At 41.3% G+C, this 20,380-nt stretch overlaps 1 protein-coding gene across 1 annotated transcript in view; it reads left to right on the top strand.

The window, feature by feature from the left end:
• Positions 1-20,380, top strand: part of PSMD11 (proteasome 26S subunit, non-ATPase 11) — a 45,348-nt gene that overhangs the window by 6,328 nt on the left and 18,640 nt on the right. Inside the window, exons 3-5 of the mRNA XM_003933020.4 lie at positions 5,102-5,226; positions 15,143-15,214; positions 15,599-15,656. Of these exons, the coding sequence (XP_003933069.1) occupies positions 5,102-5,226; positions 15,143-15,214; positions 15,599-15,656 (255 nt within the window). The remainder of the gene's footprint in view (positions 1-5,101; positions 5,227-15,142; positions 15,215-15,598; positions 15,657-20,380) is intronic.

Here is a 20,380-nt window from a genome sequence, read left to right as displayed (position 1 = left end):
GGTTCAAGTGATTCTCCTGCCTTAGCCTCCCAAGTAGCTTGAAATACAAGCACCTACTACCATGCCTGGCTAATTTTTGTATTTTTAGTAGAGGCGGGGTTTCACCATATTGGCCAGGCTGGTCTTGGGCTCCTGACCTCAAATGATCACCCATCTTGGCCTCTCAAAGTGTTGTGATTATAGGCATGAGTCACAGAGCCCAGCCTTTTTTTTTTTTTTTTTTTTGAGACCAAGTCTCACTCTGTTGCCCAGGCTAGAGTGCAGCGGTGTGATCTTGGCTACCTGCAATCTCTGCCTCCTGGGTTCAAGCGATTCTCATGCCTCAGTCTCCCAAGTAGCTTGGACTATACAGTTGTGGGCCACAATGCACGGCAATTTTTTTTTTTTTTTTTGAGACTGAGTTTCGCCCTTGTTACCCAGGCTGGAGTGCAATGGCGCGATCTCGGCTCACCGCAACCTCCGCCTCCTGGGCTCAGGCAATTCTCCTGCCTCAGCCTCCTGAGTAGCTGGGATTACAGGCACGTGCCACCATGCCCAGCTAATTTTTTGCACTTTTAGTAGAGACGGGGTTTCACCATGTTGACCAGGATGGTCTCGATCTCTCGACCTCGTGATCCACCCGCCTCGGCCTCCCAAAGTGCTGGGATTACAGGCTTGAGCCACCGTGCCCGGCAATTTTTTTTTTTTTTTTCAGTAGAGATGACGTTTCACCATGTTGGCCAGGCTGATCTTGAACTCCTGACCTCAGGTGATCCACCTGCCTCGCCCTCTCAAAGTGCTGGGATTACAGGTGTGAGCGACTGTGCTCAGCTAAGTTCTGTGAGGTTCTGACCAGGAAATTCTGGTCATATAATTACAAATAATCCCAGTAAGAATAGGAAGAAGTCAGTATGTTTTTATAGGACTTAAAAAAAAATTAACTCAGTATGTATGAAAATAGAAACAGGAAGTATAAACAAGAATGAATATAAAACAGTAGTAGACTAAAACAGAAGATGAACTGAGTCTTTTGAAAAATGGCAGCTGGGCACAGTAGCTCACACCTGTAATCCCAGCACTTTGGGAAGCTGAGGTGGGAGGATTGCTTGAAGCTGGGAGTTAGACCAGTTTGCACCACATAGCGAGACCCTATCTCTATTAAAATTTTTTTTAAAGCAGCATGGGTAACATAGGGAGACCCCATGTCTACAAAAAAATTAAGAAATTGGCTGGATGTGGTGATGTGTGCCTGTGGTCCCAGGTACTTGGGAAACAGAGGAAGGAGAATCACTTGAGCTTGGGAGGTCAAGGCTGCAGTGAGCTACAATTGCACCATTGTACTACAGCCTGGGTGACTGACTGATGCTCTTTCTCAAAAAAATAAAAAAGACAAAAAAGAAAGAAAAGCAGGGGGACAACTAAGAGATCATTTGCTTCTCTCTTAGGGTAAGAAGAATAACAGTGCTTAGAGAAAATATTGTAATGCTATCAGGTGTTAGAGAAAAAGGCAGACTGCTTAGCTCATGTTTCACCTCTGCCTTTTCTAGGAAGGAAAATGATTTTTCAAAGTGAAAAAAAATAGAAATAACTGCAGAAAGAGAGAATTAATGGTAGGTGAGAGAAGACAGAACAGATAGTCTCTGTAAGTAAGTTCAGGTCTTTAGACTCTTATCAAATAATAGTTCTAACACTTATAACTATAGAGCCATATATTCTGAGAAAAATCATGAAGAGGTATAAGGAAACTGAGGATGGGCAAATGTTATTCTACCTTTCAAGAGGGTAATGCAAAGAATAGATGTATTCACTGTGTGGTGTACATTGAAGCAAAATAAAGAATAGACACTATACATGGTCATCAGTGGTAGAGTTCTGGGACAGATTATTTGATAAGGAGATGGTAATCTCTTAAAACAGTGGATTTATTGTGAACATATTATTCCAAACTTATCTTAACTTCTTTCTTTTTTTGTTTTGTTTTGTTTTTTTGAGACAGAGTCTCACTTTGTCACCTAAGCTGGAGTACAGTGGCACGATCTTGGCTCAGTGCAGCCTCGACCTCCTGGGATCAAGTGATGCTCCTGCCTCAGCTCCCCAAGTAACTGGGACTACAGGCCCACACCACCATGCCTGGCTAATTTTTTGTATTTTTGTAGAGGGAGGTTTCACCATGTTGCCCAGGCTGATCTTGAACTCCTGAGCTCAAGCAATCCGCCTGCCTTGGCCTTCCAAAGTGCTAGGATTACAGGTGTGAACCACCATGGCCAGCCTAGTTCTCTCTTTTGGGTTAGCTTTATCAGACCCATAGATTTTCAGAGTTCTGCATGATATCTGTTTTTGTAAATAAAGTTTTATTGGAACAAAGCCATGCCCATTTGTTTCCACACTCTGTCTGACTGGCTGAGTTCAGGACCTGCTACTAAGACCATATAACCTGCAAAGCCGAAAAAATTTACTGTCTGGTCCTTCACAGATAAGGTTTGCCAGCCCCTGGATTAGAGGAATGATATAGACTATATATCTGATGTAAGCAGGATAGTTGAACATTTGCCATAATATTATCACAAGTACAGGTTATGAATTTACAATGGGCTGAATAACTTTATCCAAAACATGTTAATAAATGAATCATTTGTCAACCTGAAGGGAAGTTTTTAGGCATTATGTCATGAGGATCTGTCCTTGTTTTTCTGGTCAGCATCTGGAATCAATGGTTAAAGCCGTTCAGAAGGCATGTTTATTTTTGTAGATGACTCAGTACATTTAGAAGACAGAATTAAGATTCACGGTTATTGCCAAAGCCAGGAAGATTAAATTCAGTTGTGAAATGGATTAAGTTATATACTTAAAGTATTTTTCAAAACAGAGGTTGGGGGAATGACCTGTTTCAACAGTAGTCTATTAAAAAGTACTTTAATGAACTCAGTCTGAACCAAGAGAGGTATTAGAAAAAGCAAAACATGCTGTCTTGTGTTACATATGATGGCCAGATCAAGAGAATTAAGCCTCCTGGTCTACTGTCAGACCCTACCTGGAGCATTGTTTTCATTTCTGGGTACCACAAAGTACCACAAGTACTTTACAAATTAGAGTTTGTTCAGAGGAGAGCAACTAAGTTATCTAGAAATAAGGACTTTGGAGCAACCATTGAAATGGCCAAAGATGTTTAGCTTGGATAAGGGGAAGTTAGGGAGATGTAAATAATAGTTATCTGTAAGTATTTAAAACCATGTGAAAGAAGGTATAGATATGTGTTTCAAAAAGGAATAATTTGGTTTGGCCAACATTGGAATAGGCTGTTTTGTGAATATTTCTGTGACTAAAAATCATTTAGAATCGTTCAGGCACGGGAGGAAATTCTGTGGGAGAAAGGACATTGCACCAGACTACTTTAAAAAAGCCGTCATTACATAATATAATTGAAATAAATGCAGAAGGAATTTGAGGGGGAGAATCACTCTAGACTGGAGTTAGCATGGAAAACACAATAGGACTTCAATGGACCCGAAAGGATATATAAGATTTGTATAGGCTGAAAAGATAGGAAGACATTTCAGATGGGATTATGGCATTAGTATCTCTTAGAAGCAGGAGTATATGCCATAGTCTGTGCAGAGGTGAATGAGGTGGCAGAATGGCAAAAAGTTTTTTTTTTTTTTTTTGAGACGGAGTTTCGCTCTTGTTACCCAGGCTGGAGTGCAATGGCGCGATCTCGGCTCACCACAACCTCCGCCTCCTGGGCTCAGGCAATTCTCCTGCCTCAGCCTCCTAAGTAGCTGGGATTACAGGCACGAGCCACCATGCCCAGCTAATTTTTTGTATTTTTAGTAGAGACGGGGTTTCACCATGTCGACCAGGATGGTCTCGATCTCTTGACCTCGTGATCCACCCGCCTCGGCCTCCCAAAGTGCTGGGATTACAGGCTTGAGCCACCGTGCCTGGTGGCAAAAAGTTTTTAACATTGGGAATCAAAGGTCAATACTGGGGAGTGATGGGGAAAAATCAACTTTTCGACTCTATGTCAAGTTCTTAAGTACCTGACACAGTCCTGTACATTCTCTGATTATTCAGGCAGATGAGAATTTCAGGGCCTTGAATTAGCGTTCTCTGGAGGGTGAGGTTTGCTTGCCCTGAATTAGAGTTCTCAGGAGGGTGAGTCTGCAATTGGAGAATATTAAAGAGGCAGTGGCACTAAAGTAATTTTAACCTACATTCCAGAAATACCTCCTTAGTTGTTTAGTTGAAACATCCTCTAATTTTTATTGTTTGACAAACATATCTCTAGTTTATTGTTTTTTTTTTTTTTTTTTTTTGTAGTTTATTGTTTTGAAAGATGTTTCTTTAGAGTTTGTGTACTACCCTCTTCTATAAAGTGGGGGAAATGCTCTATGGTGGATACCTTTTTTGGTCATAGTGTAAGACTTAGGTTTTGAAGATTTATGAGAAATTTAAAAGAGATACAGTAGCATTTTCAGGGCAAAACACTCTAACTTCTATGTGAAAAGTTTATTCAGAAGAGTGCCAGGGAAGTGATACTGCAGAAAGGCTAAACTGGGGAACACTGCAGAAAGACAGGAAAAAGGCATCTGGAGTAGAAAACCTCTGTCTATTTAAGGGGAACAGCTGAAGTAGACTTGGAAATTAGAAAAAAAATTACTTTTATAACTTGATCATAATTTTTTGGTTGTGAGGAAGTAATTTTGTTAAGGTGGCAGGGACACAGCATATTTCATGTTCTAGAAAACTGCTTTTTGAGATTATGAGTACTTGGCTGTTTATCTTTCATTAAGATGAATAAATGAAGCAGAGACATGAGCTTTTCCTGTAACTTCATAGTAATCTGGTGGCTGAGTAGGGAACAGAATGAAAATTTGGTATATAATGTTAACTTATTTTTGCTACTCTGCTATTTGCTAGGAATGCTTTTTTTTTTTTTTTCTTCTCCTTGTCTTATTCACCTTCCTAACTGAAATAGGAATGCTTTAAACTCCTAGTAAGTTTCTTTTAGACTGATTCCAGTGATGTAAGTACTGATTTTTATGATGTTGGGTCAATTTTTTAAATGGGTATTTTGTTTCAAATGTTGATGTTTACTTCTCTTTTTGAATTGCCTTTCATACAGAGCTTGGGGGACTCCTGAAGTATGTGCGACCCTTCTTGAATTCCATCAGCAAGGCTAAAGCAGCTCGCCTGGTCCGATCTCTTCTTGATCTGTTTCTTGATATGGAAGCAGCTACAGGGCAGGAGGTAAGTGATATTAATGACAGAAAGTAGACAATATGGAGAAAACTTTGTCTCCATGAAAGAAATGCCTGCCTGCACTTTACTACTAATGTGGAAAGGAAAGCTGGGAGGACAGCGCAGGACTTATCATGTCAGTTTCTCTTTGTTACAGGGCATTTGATACTTTGGGTCTGTTCCATGCTTTGCTTTGTAAGTGGAGATTGTCAGTGGTCCCTGGAATCCTCATTACATCAGGGTCACAAACTGATTCTTGTCTTTGAGGTATTGTATTGCCACACCTTTGTAATGTTTTCTGTGTCTGTGGTACCTTTCATCTTGTGTCACAAAGCTCCTTCTGAGCACTAATTAAGTCTGTTGTATCCCTTCTTGGCATGTTTTGTACTGCATATATGCCTTTAGTGAGGGGTGACATCCATCCGTTTGTGTCTCATTGTGCAGAAGTGACTCTGGTGTTCCTGTACGTGTCCCACAAGTTCAGACTAGATCCTGAGCTATATTAAAGAGTGCTTCTCTGTAATCACGGAATCTTTTCCAACCTTTTCAAAGATAACTATTTTCTGCAATTCAGGAAGAGACATATATCAAAATTAAACATCATTCTGTAAAAAGTGGCAGATTCAAGCAGGGTATATTGTAATTGCTTGGATCTGTTTGTAGAAGAATATAGTTTTTGTCTTTCTTATGGATATATTGATCAGTATTCATTGAGTGCCTGTTACATGTTAGGCATGTTTCAAGTACTGGGGATACAGTTGAAAAAACACAGTCACTGTTGTCATGAGAATTATTTTTTTATGGGGAAGGCAGGCAGTAAACAAATATAAAATGTCGGATAATGTAAGGGCACAATTGCTAGTTGGTTATATGTCTTGATTGCTGTCGCCTCTGTGGGCATGAAAGGTATGAAAGGTCTTAGTAGCATATTGAATAAATGGGAATTTCAGAAACCTAGGACACATGCATCCCACTTGGGAATCATATCTTTTGTAAAATCTGGCCTTAATGATTCTTTGAATCCTGATTTAAACACTATATACTAACTATTTGCAGAAAGTTTATTTGTGGAGCAGTGTTCAGATTCATGTCTCTGGCCAAGATGTTTGATGATTGTCTATTAAAAATAGATGGCTATTTTGAATTCAAGCGTCAGTTATTTTAATGAATAAATTAAAAGTTATTTGGAGTATTAGACTTTAAAAAAAATTATACTTTAAAAACTCATGACAGTGGTACCATCCTTTGTTTGAAATAAAGTACGTTAACAGAGACTGATTAACATTTACATGTCAATTTGAAACTGACTAATAATTATTACTTGGAAGTTTTGGGGCAGAAAAATTAATTGTGGAAGCTGTTCCTTTTTGCACACTGAAGTTTCCGAAATTATCCCTCTCCATAACCTAGAGCTGTTTCAGTGGCTAGAACTGCATTTTTTTTTTTTTTTGATGGAGTTTTGTTCTTGTTGCCAAGGCTGGAGTGCAATGGCATGATCTTGGCTCACTGCAACCTCCATCTCCCAGGTTCAAGGGATTCTCCTGCCTCAGCCTCCCCAGTAGTTGGGATTACAGGCATGCGCTACCACACCTGGCTAATTTTGTATTTTATTAGAGATGGAGTTTCACCATGTTGGTCAGGCTGGTCTTGAACTGCTGACCTCAGATGATCTACCCTCCTTGGCCTCCCAAAGTTTTGGGATGACAGGCATGAGCTACCGTGCCCGACGTGCATTTGTTTAATGGTCATTTCTCCTATTCCTATGTGGAAATCCACTCAAGTCACATTTTAGTGCTCTGTTAGAGTTGGTTACTAGGATTCCCTGGCCTTTGTCATGTGACTCTGACTGGTTAGGCGCTCCCTTAACTGTGGTTGTGTGTTGTCATTGTTCATTGCACATAACTTTATATAAACTAGAGACCTTTCTTCCTTTTTTTAGGGTGAAAGGATACACTTTTAGGCATTGTATCATTTTATCATCAGTGTCATTTTAGTTTTTAGTAAAGTCTGTTTTTGTTTTTTGAGACAGTCTTGCTCTATTGTCCAGGCTGGAGTGCAGTGGCACAATCTTAGCTCACTGCAGCTTCAACCTCCTGGAGTCAAGTAATCCTTCTGCCTTAGCCTCCTGAGTAGCTGGGACTATAGGTATGCACTTAACCATGCTCGGCTAATTTTTGTATTTTTGTAGAGATGGGATTTTGCCATGTTGCCCAGGCTGGTCTTGAACTCCTGGGCTCAAATGATCCAGCTGCCTTGCTCTCCCAAGTGCTAGGATTACAGGTGTGCACCAGTACACCCAGCGAAGGCTGATTGTTTTTAATGATTAGCAGTTTTGCTTTTATCAAGAACCAGAGTCTTATTCCACTAAGCAGGACTTCTTTTGGTAATTTTTGTGGATTATAGGTTATTTGCTTGTTTTGGACCAAATTGTGAATCATCCAGATTGTCTCACCTACACCTTAAAGTCAATATGGGCAACGTCAACATCCAGCCATTTATTAAATTTTATCAATTCAGCTTTCTTCAGTGTCTGCTTCTCCACCTCTTTTGTATTTGTTCTCTCTTTACAACTACCATCTAGTTTGGTAATTTTTTACTTGGACTACTGCAAAAGCCTCATTCCACTGTAGTCAGAGATACTTTACCAAATAGCCCTCTAATAATTTTTTTATTCCTCTTCCTCTTCTCCCATAACTCAAACCTTCAGTGGCTTTCCATTGGCTGCAGAGTTAGATAATTAATGGTTTTCTACAATACAACCTTCTGCAATACAACCTACTGCAGTAGTCTAATCTCCCAGTACTCTACTAAGCGTATCAAACATGTCAGCCATGTTGTATGCCTGGTTGTTTGCTGAACAAGCCCTGTGTGACCCTCATGCTTTACCTTTCCCTTCCATAGTCTTATCTCAGGTTCCACCTCTGAACGCTTTCCTTCCTGGCTTTAATGTGGTTTTAACTCTTTTTTTTTTTTTTTTTTTGAGACGGAGTTTCGCTCTTGTTACCCAGGCTGGAGTGCAATGGCGCGATCTCGGCTCACCGCAACCTCCGCCTCCTGGGTTCAGGCAATTCTCCTGCCTCAGCCTCCTGAGTAGCTGGGATTACAGGCACGCGCCACCATGCCCAGCTAATTTTTTGTATTTTTAGTAGAGACGGGGTTTCACCATGTCGACCAGGATGGTCTCGAACTCTCGACCTCGTGATCCACCCGCCTCGGCCTCCCAAAGTGCTGGGATTACAGGCTTGAGCCACCGCGCCCGGCGGTTTTAACTCTTTGAGTGACTCACATTATATTTTATACATGCTCTGTTTCTGATTATTCTGCCTCGTCTGCAATTGCTTTACGCTTGCCTTATCTCTTTCTCTGCAATATAATCTCACTCAGGTGAAGCACTGTATGCCTTGCAGTACCACACAGCCTCATTCCCAGTACAGTTCAGATTCCTTAGCCATGGCTACCACTGCCCACATCCACTATCCTGGTCTGCTTTTACTTTTTTTATGGCTATAATTACTGGCCTTATTTTTCTATACTTCAAACTGTCTGGGCTTGGAACATTTATATACATATGGACTGCTGTCAGTTTGATCTTATCAGGGGTTTTTTCTTTACATTGTTTCACGTTTTTGTTCACGTCTTACCTCTTCAGAGACTTTCCTTAATCACCCTATCTAAAATACCCTATCTTTGCTTCCTTTAAAAAAATTTTTTTTGTGTGTGTGTGGGGTAGGTAAATCAAAAGCTTTCTTCCATAAAAAATATTTTTTACAAAAATTAGCTAGGTCCACGCCTGTAATCTCAGCTATTCAGGTGGCTGAGGCACAATAATCACTTGAACGGGGGTAGAGCTTCCAGTGAGCCGAGCTCGTGGCACTGCGCTGCAGCATGGGCAACACAGTGAGACTCTGTCTCAAAAAAAAACCATGTATATGTGTGTGTATATATAAAATAGATAAATATAACTCTTGTTTAACATGTTTCCTCCTGAAGTTCCATTAAGGTAATATCTACTTTGTCCTGTTGACTGCTGTATCCCTAGCACTTAGAGTGCTTTGATTTGAAGAAGCTGCGTACCTATTTGTTGAAGGAATGTATGGCCTGTGGCTGTGCCTTCCCTATGATAGATGTGCAGTGGTGTGCTCACAGCGCACTGCAGCCTCAACTTCCTGGGCTCAAGTAATTCTCCCACTTCAGCCTCCCAAATAGCTGGGACTACAGGTGCACACCACCACTCCTGGCTATTTTTCTTTTTTTGTATTTTTAGTAGAGATGGGATTTTGCCGTGTTGCTCTGGCAGGTCTTGAGCTCCTGGGCTTAAGCGATCCTCTGGACTTGGCCTCCCAAAGTGCTGGAATTACAGACATGAGACACTATGCCCAGCCAGGAAATACTTTGTTGAATTAAGATCTGAGTTTATTGAATTGAGATGTAAGCATGGGGTGTTGTTACTACATTTGTTTAGGTAACTCAAGGTCTCTGACTTGGAGAAATAGGATATCATTTTTGTTCTTAGTTCTTTTTTCTTTTTGAGATGGAGTCTGTCTCCCAGCCTGGAGTGCAGTGGTGTGATCTTGGCTCACTACAACCTCCGCCTCATGGGTTCAAGCGATTCTTCTGCCTCAGCCTCCTGAGTAGCTGGGATTATAGGTGTGTTCCACCACACCCAGCTAATTTTTGTATTTTTAGTAGAGATGGGGTTTTGCCATATTGGCCAGGGTGGTCACGAACTCCTGACCTCAGGTGATCTGCCTGTCTCGGCCTCCCAAAGTGCCAGGATTACAGGTGTGTGTGAGAGCCACTGTACCTGGCCTTATTCTTAGTTCTTTTAAAATTCTTGGATTGGGTGTTGGGAAAGAATAGACAAGCAAGTCTTAGGTGGATGGCTCTCCTAGTAGTATTGAGGCCTGAGACAAAATAGGAAATTTTATTTAATTTATTTGAAATGGGGGTCTTGGTCTACTGCTCATGCTGGAGTGCAGGTGCGATCATAGTTCACCATAACCTTGAACTTCTGGGCTCAAACAATCTTCCTGCCTCGGCCTCCCAAGTTGCTGGGAGTACAGATGTGCACCACTACACCTGGCTAATTAACAAAATTTCTGTAGAGATAGGGTCTTGTTGTGCTGCCCAGACTGGTCTCAAACTCCTGGCCTCAAGCGATCTGCTTGCCTCAGCCTCCCAAAGTGCCTTGATTACAGATGTCAGCCACTGTGCCTGGCAAAATAAGATGTTTAAGAACACTGTTAAGACAGCTAGAATTTTGTGTTAAGGAGTTTGGTACTGTGAGTATGAGGGAGGGGATTTTCCTTGTTTTTTTTCTATTTGAGGACTAACTATAAGACAGATACATCTATAGAACCATCTTCAGCTTGCTGTCCCCAAAGTTAGTATGATTTAGGTTATGATCTGTTCATTTGAATGTAAGGTTTGAAGCCTAGAAAGTGAGGGCATGTGAGTGGGAGAGTGAGAGAGTGAGGATGGGGTAGTTGTCAAGGACTGGGGAGTAGAAAAGTAAAGTGAAGAGGAGGGAAGGAAGACTCAACCAGACTCTTGCCAAATAGTGAACTAAACTTGCAGAATTAACTTTACCTTCCAGGGATCTCTAGGGAATAGCTGTGGGCAACTTTTTTGGTGTAGTCTACACAACTGAAACACAATAGCACATTTTAAGAAACGTTATATCACAAATCATGCTATCAAAACAAGTTTCAATGGAAAAAACGGGTTTGTTCGACAGGATTTCAGACTTGGAATATTGTTTTTTCCCCACAGGAATTTGGTTAATAAAGTTTTTTTTTTTTTTTTTTTAATGGTTAAGTACTGATTTAAAGCTTAAATATCTAATTTTGACCACATCAGGTTTTTGTACTCAAGTAAGAGCCTTCCTCCAGAAGCATGGACTTCTTTTATATTCTTATGCCTTTTATCAGTCATTGTTGGCATTAACAAAGCACAGAGCCTCTTAAACAAAACAAAATAGCCAAATAGCAAGAGCAGTGCTTTTTAAAGTTTTCCTTAGAACTGAGGTGCTGGTTTCACCAATTACAGTTCTTTGTTATTGATAAAGGTATCCATCTGGGCATGGTGGCTCACGCCTGTAAGCCCAACACTTTGGGAGGCCGAGGTCGGCAGGTCACTTGAGGTCAGCAGTTCGAGACCAGCCTGACCAACATGGTCAAACCCCATCTCTACCAAAATATAAAAGTTAGCTTAGCATGGTGGTGGGTGCCTGTAATCCAAGCTACTCAGGAGGCTGAGCAGGAGAACTGCTTGAACTTGGGAGGCGGAGGTTGCAGTGACCTGAGATTGTGCCATTTGCACCCTAGCCTGGACGCAAGAGTGAGACTTCATCTCAAAAAAGAAAAAAAAAAAAAAGAAAGAAAGAAAAAGAAAAAAGATACCCAGTTTATGTTAAAAAAAAAAAAAAAAAAAAAAAAAAGCTTGCTGTAGGAGAAACATCTGTGATGACCTTAACTTAAGGCTGGGTTAAGACAGAAAGAGTGCTGGAGTTAGGCACAAGTTCTGGTCCCAGCAGTTGGTACATATGATAGTCCAGATATTAACTGATTAGTAGTTCTTAGGTGAACTCATCTCATACAATTGTGATATAGCTTGCTTTTTAGTTTTTGGTTCTTTTCTTTTCTTTTTTTTTTTTTTTGAGACAGAGTGTTGCTCTTGTTACCCAGGCTGGAGTGCAATGGTGCGATCTCGGCTCACCGCAACCTCCGCCTCCTGGGTTCAGGCAATTCTCCTGCCTCAGCCTCCTGAGTAGCTGGGATTACAGGCACGCGCCACCATGCCCAGCTAATTTTTTGTATTTTTAGTAGAGACGGGGTTTCACCACGTTGACCAGGATGGTCTCGATCTCTCGACCTCGTGATCCACCCGCCTCGGACTCCCAAAGTGCTGGGATTACAGGCTTGAGCCACCGCGCCCGGCTAGTTTTTGGTTCTTATTCATTTATTTATTTTTGTTGGGGACTGAGTTTTGCTCTGTCGCCCAGGCTGGAGTCATTAGTGAGAACTCAGCTCACTACAACCTCTGCCTCCTGGGTTCAAGCGATTCTCCTGCCTCAGCCTCCCAAGTAGCTGGGACTATATAAGTGTGCACCACCATTCCTGTTTAATTTTTGTATTTTTAGTACAAACAGGGTTTCACCATATTGGCCAGGCTGGTGGTTCTGTCTTATTTTTACAGAACTTTTAAGAGGTCAGTTGAGTTTAGAGTTGGAGAAGAGGTAGCCACCAGGGGCTTTAATGAGGAGTTACAAAGGTTTTGTTGGTTCTCTTACTAGCGAATCCTCTAATGTAACCTGTGTAGTGTTGCCTGTCAGTTCACCTTAGGTGAATCACTTAATATCTGGACTATCAGGGAAATGGAGGCAGGTGAATTGTAGGAATATAATTCATTGTTTCTTAATTAGAGATATACTTTAAGTGACTGTGCTCTATTCTAGACTACTGAATCAACAGCCCAGACATTCTTTTTTTTGGTAGGTAGGGGTGGTAAATGATTTATTGAAATATAAGTTACAGAGGAATATTTCTAAGTCCCCGGCATTCATTTTTGTGTCCTTTGAAAAAACTCCCTGGGTAAAAGGGGGGGAGCATTTCTTACCCTTCCAAATCATGTAGAACTAAACACTTATATTTCCTTTGCTAAGACTATTCAGTGAAATATTTTCAGTTCCATTTATATTAGAAATCTTTTTTTTTTTTTGAGACGGAGTTTCGCTCTTGTTACCCAGGCTGGAGTGCAATGGCGCGATCTCGGCTCACCACAACCTCCGCCTCCTGGGTTCAGGCAATTCTCCTGCCTCAGCCTCCTGAGTAGCTGGGATTACAGGCACGCGCCACCATGCCCAGCTAATTTTTTGTATTTTTAGTAGAGACGGGGTTTCACCATGTTGACCAGGTTGGTCTTGATCTCTTGACCTTGTGATCCACCCGCCTCGGCCTCCCAAAGTGCTGGGATTACAGGCTTGAGCCACCGCGCCCGGCCTATATTAGAAATCTTACTTTGAATTTAGCATTTCAGAATATAACTCAAAACTCTGCAATTGTGATAAAGCTTGCTTTTATTTTAGTTTTTGGTTCTGTCTTATTTTTAGAGGATTTTTAGGAGGTCAGTTGAGTTTAGAGTTGAGATTGGGTAGCCACCAGGGGGCTCCATTGAGGAGTTGTAAAGGTTTTGTTGGTTCTCTTCCTGGTGAATCCTCTGAATACCATGTAATGTTATCTGTTAATCTATTTACAGAGCTAGAATTTAGAATCTAAAAGCAGAAGATCCTGTCAATTTGGATTATGTCCCTGTAGTTTTTCCTTCTTAAAGCATTTTTTTTTAGATGGAGTTTTGCTCTTGTTGCGTAGGCTGGAGTACAATGGCATGATCTCGGCTCACCACAACCTCTACCTCTCCTGGGATCAAGTGATTCTCCTACCTTGGCCTCCTGAGTAGCTGGGATTAAAGGCATGCGCCACCACACCTAGCTAATTTTTTATATTTTTATTAGAGATGGGGTTTCTCTATGTTGGTCAGGCTGGCCTTGAACTCCTGACCTCAGATGATCCACTGGCCTGGGCCTTCCAGAGTGCTGGTATTACAGGCATGAGCCACCATGCCTGGCCAGCGTTACTTAAGAGAACTTTGGATGTATATAAAAACCTGTTTTAGCAATTAGTTCTCCAGAAAGCTCAGTTTCTCATTTCATTTCTTTTGATCTTATGCTCTGATTAGCAACCTTAATATAAAACTTTTAATAACAGAAGTGATAGAGCTGTAGTACTTAATATTTACTCTGTCAAAGCTAGCATGTCAGGGATACCTGATGGTGTGCTAGACTCTCTAGCATTGAGTGCTGCTTTAAATCAGTTACTTTGCACCTTACCTCACTGCTTAGGTGACAGATAGGAGTAGGGGTTCAGAGTGCCTTTAAATAAAGCTGAAAAGCACTTTTAAGTGTTAGGCTAATTCTAATTTCTTTTTTTTTTTTTTAATTAAATTTTTTTTTTTTTTTTTTTCTGACACGGAGTTTCACTTTTGTTACCCAGGCTGGAGTGCAATGGCATGATCTCAGCTCACCGCAACCTCCGCCTCCTGGGTTCAGGCAATTCTCCTGCCTCAGCCTTCCGAGTAGCTGGGATTACAGGCACACGCCACCATGTCCAGCTAATTTTTTGTATTTTTAGTAGAGACGGGGTTTTACCATTTTGACCACGATGGTCTCGATCTCTTGACCTTGTGATCCACCCGCCTCGGCCTCCCAAAGTACTGGGATTACAGGCTTGAGCCACCGTGCCCGGCCTTAAAAAAATTTTTTTAAGACTAGTCAAAGTGCAGTAGTGAGAAGTGGGGAGAGAGTAAATAGGGAGCTTGATCTGTAACTGTGACCAGTCGAGATTGCTCACCACCTTCAGACCAGCCTTTATTCCCTTTAATATAAGCTAAGTTACTGTATCTGTTTGCTTTAAGAGTGATGATGAATTGATTAGTTGCATTGCTTAGCATCTGAAAGGGAAAGAGCCAGCTGGACCTTTTAAGTCTTAAAGGCAACTACTAGGAATGAGGCATTAGTGCTTAGGATGAAAATTTCTCCCCTTTATTACCTGTGTACTATACATTACCATTACTATTTCTAACTTGGGAGAAATCTTTGCTTTAAAAATACCTAATCTGTCATAGAAATCTACATTCATTTCATAGAAATCAGATTCCGGAAATCTATATATGTTGTTTGGAAGTTCTTGGTCTCTCTTGGGTAGGCAGAAGAGGAGTATCCATTACACATTGAGCTCCTGTGGATCAGACACTAAATAGAGAAACATGGATAATATGTAAGAAGGGAATTTAAGCTGTTCTCCAGAGCATGGTTTGTGGAAAGAATTTGAGAACATACTATTGTATGTACTATCTCTCCTTATTGCAGGTCGAGCTGTGTTTAGAGTGCATTGAATGGGCCAAATCAGAGAAAAGAACTTTCTTACGCCAAGCTTTGGAGGTATGTTTTACGTTAGTACTGATTTCAGGTCTCTAAGCATGAGACAGAGGATGAATTACCATTCTTATCAAAAGTATCTTCAGCAACTTTGTAATTACCTAGATACTGAAAGATTATTGATGGTAGTCCCACTTATGAGAATTGCCCTGATTGAAGTTTTGAGACAGATTTGCTACTAGGCTTAGAGTAATAAGTAATAATATGGTAAAGTTAACAGTCATTTGCTGGCCATAATAGGAGACAATACTTGGCTAGAGCTTCTCTTACGCTGTTATGGTCAGAAATTGCATATTTAACAGTAACAGTTCTGTGACTGTCAATCTTTGATTTCTTTCTGTGGCTTTTCTTTGCCCCCCTTCAATCACTGCCTTTTCTCTTTCCTAGGCAAGACTGGTGTCTTTGTACTTTGATACCAAGAGGTACCAGGAAGCATTGCATTTGGGTAAGTAAGCTGGTAATGAGTCATCTCAGCTAACTAAATGAATGTATTCTAAACCACCTGGCTACTCTTATTAATTACCTGTTAATAATTTATATTCTACTTTTTTTTTTAATTGCATTTTAGGTTTTGGGGTACATTTGAAGAACATGCAAGATAGTTGCCTAGGTACACACATGGCAGTGTGATTTGCTGCCTTCCCCTTTACTTATATCTGGCATTTCTCCCCATGCTATCTCTCCCCAACTCCCTGTATTCTACTTCTTCTTTTTTTTTTTTTTTTTTGAGACAGAGTTTCGCTCTTGTTACCCAGGCTGGAGTGCAATGGCGCGATCTCGGCTCACTGCAACCTCCGCCTCCTGGGTTCAGGCAATTCTCCTGCCTCAGCCTCCTGCGTAGCTGGGATTACAGGCACGCGCCACCATGCCCAGCTAATTTTTTGTATTTTTAGTAGAGACAGGGTTTCACCATGTTGACCGGGTTGGTCTCGATCTCTCAACCTCGTGATCCACCCGCCTCGGCCTCCCAAAGTGCTGGGATTACAGGCTTGAGCCACCGCACCCGGCATATTCTACTTCTAAGAAGGATTTAAGGCAGCTTATAGATCTGCATTTGTCATGGGAAAATGTCATTTGAAAGTTTAAAAAACTAGCTAGAGTTAATCTGACAAATTTAGAGGACAAAAGGGTAGTTTTAAGTTTATTTGAATTTAGAGCAGTAAGATCAATTTCATTTTAATAACTGAAATTAAAAAAAAATGTGTATATATTTTGCATATCATACTCTGTTAAATTTAAGATTGAGGTTTTTAAATTGCAGATATTTGGCTTGCTGTCATATTTACTCTATCTGTTTATGTACTTACAAATCTATTGTAAAAATCAAGAAATTAATTGGGTACAAATATATTTGGAAGCTGGAGTGGCCAACTGAAACCTTTCTCCTGTGTGTCCTGTGCAGCCTTTAAACACCTTGAAATCTTCCCTGCTTGGGTTTTTTTTTTTTTTTTGGGAAGAGGAGTCTCACTCTGTTGCCCAGGCTGGAGTGCAGCATTGCGATCTCAGCTCAGTAACCTCTTGCCTCTCAGGTTCAAGCGATTCTCCTCCTGCCTTAGCCTCCCGAGTAGATGGGACTACAAGCATGTGCCACCATACCTGGCTAATTTTTGTATTTTTAGTAGAGATGGAGTTTCAGCATGTTGGCCAAGCTGGTCTTGAACTCCTGACCTCAGGTGATGTACCCACCTTGGCCTCCCAAAGTGTTGGGATTACAGGCGTGAAACACCATGTCTGGCTGCTGCTTGCTTTTTATGAATGGGTAGATCTGGACTATTTTTCCAAACAAAAGATCATGTCTTTTATGATCGTAGGTTGAAAAGTTTCCAATATTCTGTTTTTGGACTGCAAAAATGGCACTTTCATATGGTTCAAATAGTAGCATTTAAAAAATAACTTTAAGCCTGTAATCCCAGCACTTTGGGAGTCTGAGGCGGGTGGATCACGCGGTCAAGAGATCGAGACCATCCTGGTCAACATGGTGAAACCCGTCTCCTAAAAATACAAAAGATTAGCTGGGCATGGTGGCGCGTGCCTGTAATCCCAGCTACTCAGGAGGCTGAGGCAGGAGAATTGCCTGAGCCCAGGAGGCGGAGGTTGCGGTGAGCCGAGATCGCCCCATTGCACTCCAGCCTGGGTAACAAGAGCAAAACTCCATCTCAAAAAAATAAAATAAAAAATAACTTTAATTAGATACAGTTCACTTCCCATAAAATTCACTTTTAAAGTGTATAATTCAGTGATTTTTAGTATGTTCACTAAGTTGTACAACCATCACCACTACTTAAATTTCAGAACATTTTCAGCTGGGTGTGGTGGCTCACACCTGTAATCCCAGCACTTCGGTAGACCAAGGTGGGCGGATTGCCTGGACTCAGGAGTTCGAGACCAGGCTGGGCAACATGTTGAAACACTGTCTCTACTAAAAATACAAAAAAAATAGTGTGACATGGTGGTTTGCACCTGTAATCCCATTTACTTGGGAGGCTGAGGCAGAAGAATGATTTGAACCCAGGAAGTGGAGGTTGCAGTGAGCCAAGATTGTGGCACTGCACTCCAGCCTGGGCAACAGAGTAAGACTCCAAAAAAAGAAAAAAATTTTGGAACTTTTTTTTTTCTTTGAGAGGGAGTCTTGCTCTGTTGTCCAGGCTGGAGTGCAGTGGTATGACGTTGACTCACTGCAAACTCTGCCTCCTGGGTTCGAGCTATTCTCCTGCCTCAGCCGCCTGAGTAGCTGAGATTACAGGCGCCTGCTACCATGCCTGGCTAGTTTGTATTTTTTAGTAGAGATGGGGTTTCATCATGTTGGTCAGACTGGCCTCAAACTCCTGACCTCAAATGATCTGCCTGCCTTGGCCTCCCAAAGTGCTGGGGTTACAGGTGTGAGCCACTGTGCCTGGCCTCAGAAGATTTTTATCACCCCAGAAAGAAACTTCCTATCCATTAGCAGCCCTGGGCAATCACTAAGGTATTTGTATCTTTGTAGATTTGTCTATTCTGGGTATTTGTTATAAGTGAAATAATACGGTATTTGTTTTTCTGTGATTCGCTTCTTTTACATAGCATTATGTTTTCAGGTTTTATGTTGTAGCATGTGTCAGTACTTCATTCCTTTTTATTGCTGAATAATAGTCCATTGTAAGGATATATCACATGTTATCCATTCATCAGTTGATGGAAATTTGGCTTTTTTCCACGTTTTAGCTCTTATGAATACTGCTGTAAACAGGTTTTATGTGGACATGTTCTTCTTCCGGGTATATACCTAGAAGTGGAATTACTGTGTCATATGGTAACTGATTAACTTTTTGAGGAGCTGCTAAGCTGTTTTCCAAAGTGGCTGCACCATTTTACATTCTCTTTAACATTGTATGGGGCTTCTAGTTTTTCCATATCTTCATCAATACTTGTTACTATCTTTTTTAGTTTAGCCATTCTAAGTAGTACTTCATTATGTTTTTGTTTTGTATTTCCCTAATGATGATATTGAGCATATTTTCTTTTTTTTTTCTTTATTTAGTTTTTTTTTTTGAGGGAACTTCTTATTCTGTCGCCCAGGCTGAAGTGCAGGGGCATGATTCAGCTCACTGCAGCTTCTGCCTCCCAGATTCTCCTGCCTTAGCCTCCCGAGTAGCTGGGATTACAGGCATGCACCACCATGCCTGGCTAATTTTTGCATTCTTAGTAGAGATAGAGTTTCACCATGTTGGCCAGGCTGGTCTTGAACTCTTGACCTCATGATCTGCCTGACTTGGGCTTCCAAAGTGTTGGGATTACAGGCGTGAGCCACTGTGCCTGGCCCTTTTTTTTTTTTCTTCTTCAGACAGCCTTGCTCTGTCTCCTAGGCTGGAGTACAGTGGCACGATCTCAGCTCATTGCAACCTCCACCTCCCAGGTTCAAGTGATTCTCCTGCCTTAATCTCCCAAGTAGTTGAGATTTTAGGCATGTATCACCATGCCCAGCTAATTTTTGTATTTTTAGTAGAGACAGGGTTTCACCATGTTAGCCAGGCTGGTATTGAACTCACAGTCTCAGGTGATGTGCCCACCTTGGTCTCCCAAAGTGCTGGGATTACAGGCTTGAGTCACTGTGCCTGGCCTTCTTTGTATGTATGTCTTTGGATAAATATTAATATCCTTTGCTTATTTTATTTTTAATTTTTTAATTTTTTAATTTTTTTAAGGCTAGTCAAATGAAGCAGTGGGAGTGGAGAAGGAACAAATAAATCTGTAACTGGTTGTGATCAATTAGCTGTAAACACCACTGCACTCGGACCAGCCCGTTTGCTTATTTTTTGATTGAGTTATTTGTGTTTTTATTTTTTAGAAACAGGGTCTTTGTCACCCAGGCTGGATGGAGTACAGTGGTGCAATTGTAGCTCATGGCAGCCTGGCAATTCTGGGTTCCAGCAATCCTTCTGCCTCAGTCTCCTGAGTAGCTAGGACTATAGGCGTGTGCCACCATACCATCTGTTTTTATCTTCTTTTTTTTTTTTTTTTTTTTTTGAGACGGAGTTTCGCTCTTGTTACCCAGGCTGGAGTGCAATGGTGCGATCTCGGCTCACTGCAACCTCTGCCTCCTGGGTTCAGGCAATTCTCCTGCCTCAGCCTCCTGAGTAGCTGGGATTAAAGGCACGCCCCACCAGGCCCAGCTAATTTTTTTGTATTTTTAGTAGAGAAGGGGTTTCACCATGTTGACCAAGATGGTCTCGATCTCTTAACCTTGTGATCCACCCGCCTCGGCCTCCCAAAGTGCTGGGATTACAGGCTTGAGTCACTGCGCCCGGCCCGTGTTTTTATCTTCTTATTCTGAAGTTCTTTTTTTTTTTTTTTCCAAGCCAAACTGTATCCAGCTTTATTAAAGATACTTTCCGTAAACAATCATGGTATTTCAGGCAGGACATGGGCAGACAATCATTAACAGCATACAACAACTTTCAAACTCCCTTCTTTGATGGACCACCAAAAATCAGAAAGCCACTATAAAACCCAATGAAGTCGTCATCTGATGCTCTGAACAGGGAAGTTTAGAGTGAGGGTTGACATTTCACATTTAGCACGTTAACAACTTTTCACGAGCCGACCCTGACTTTCAGGAAGTGAAATGAAAATGGCAGAATTTATCTGAAGATCCACAATCTAGAAATGGAATCACTGCTCTTTTGACAGGTG

The sequence above is a fragment of the Saimiri boliviensis genome, chromosome 17 (genome assembly GCF_048565385.1).
Source record: "Saimiri boliviensis isolate mSaiBol1 chromosome 17, mSaiBol1.pri, whole genome shotgun sequence".
In the NCBI taxonomy this organism is placed as follows: domain Eukaryota; kingdom Metazoa; phylum Chordata; class Mammalia; order Primates; family Cebidae; genus Saimiri; species Saimiri boliviensis.
This window is presented reverse-complemented; position numbering and strand designations above follow the sequence as displayed.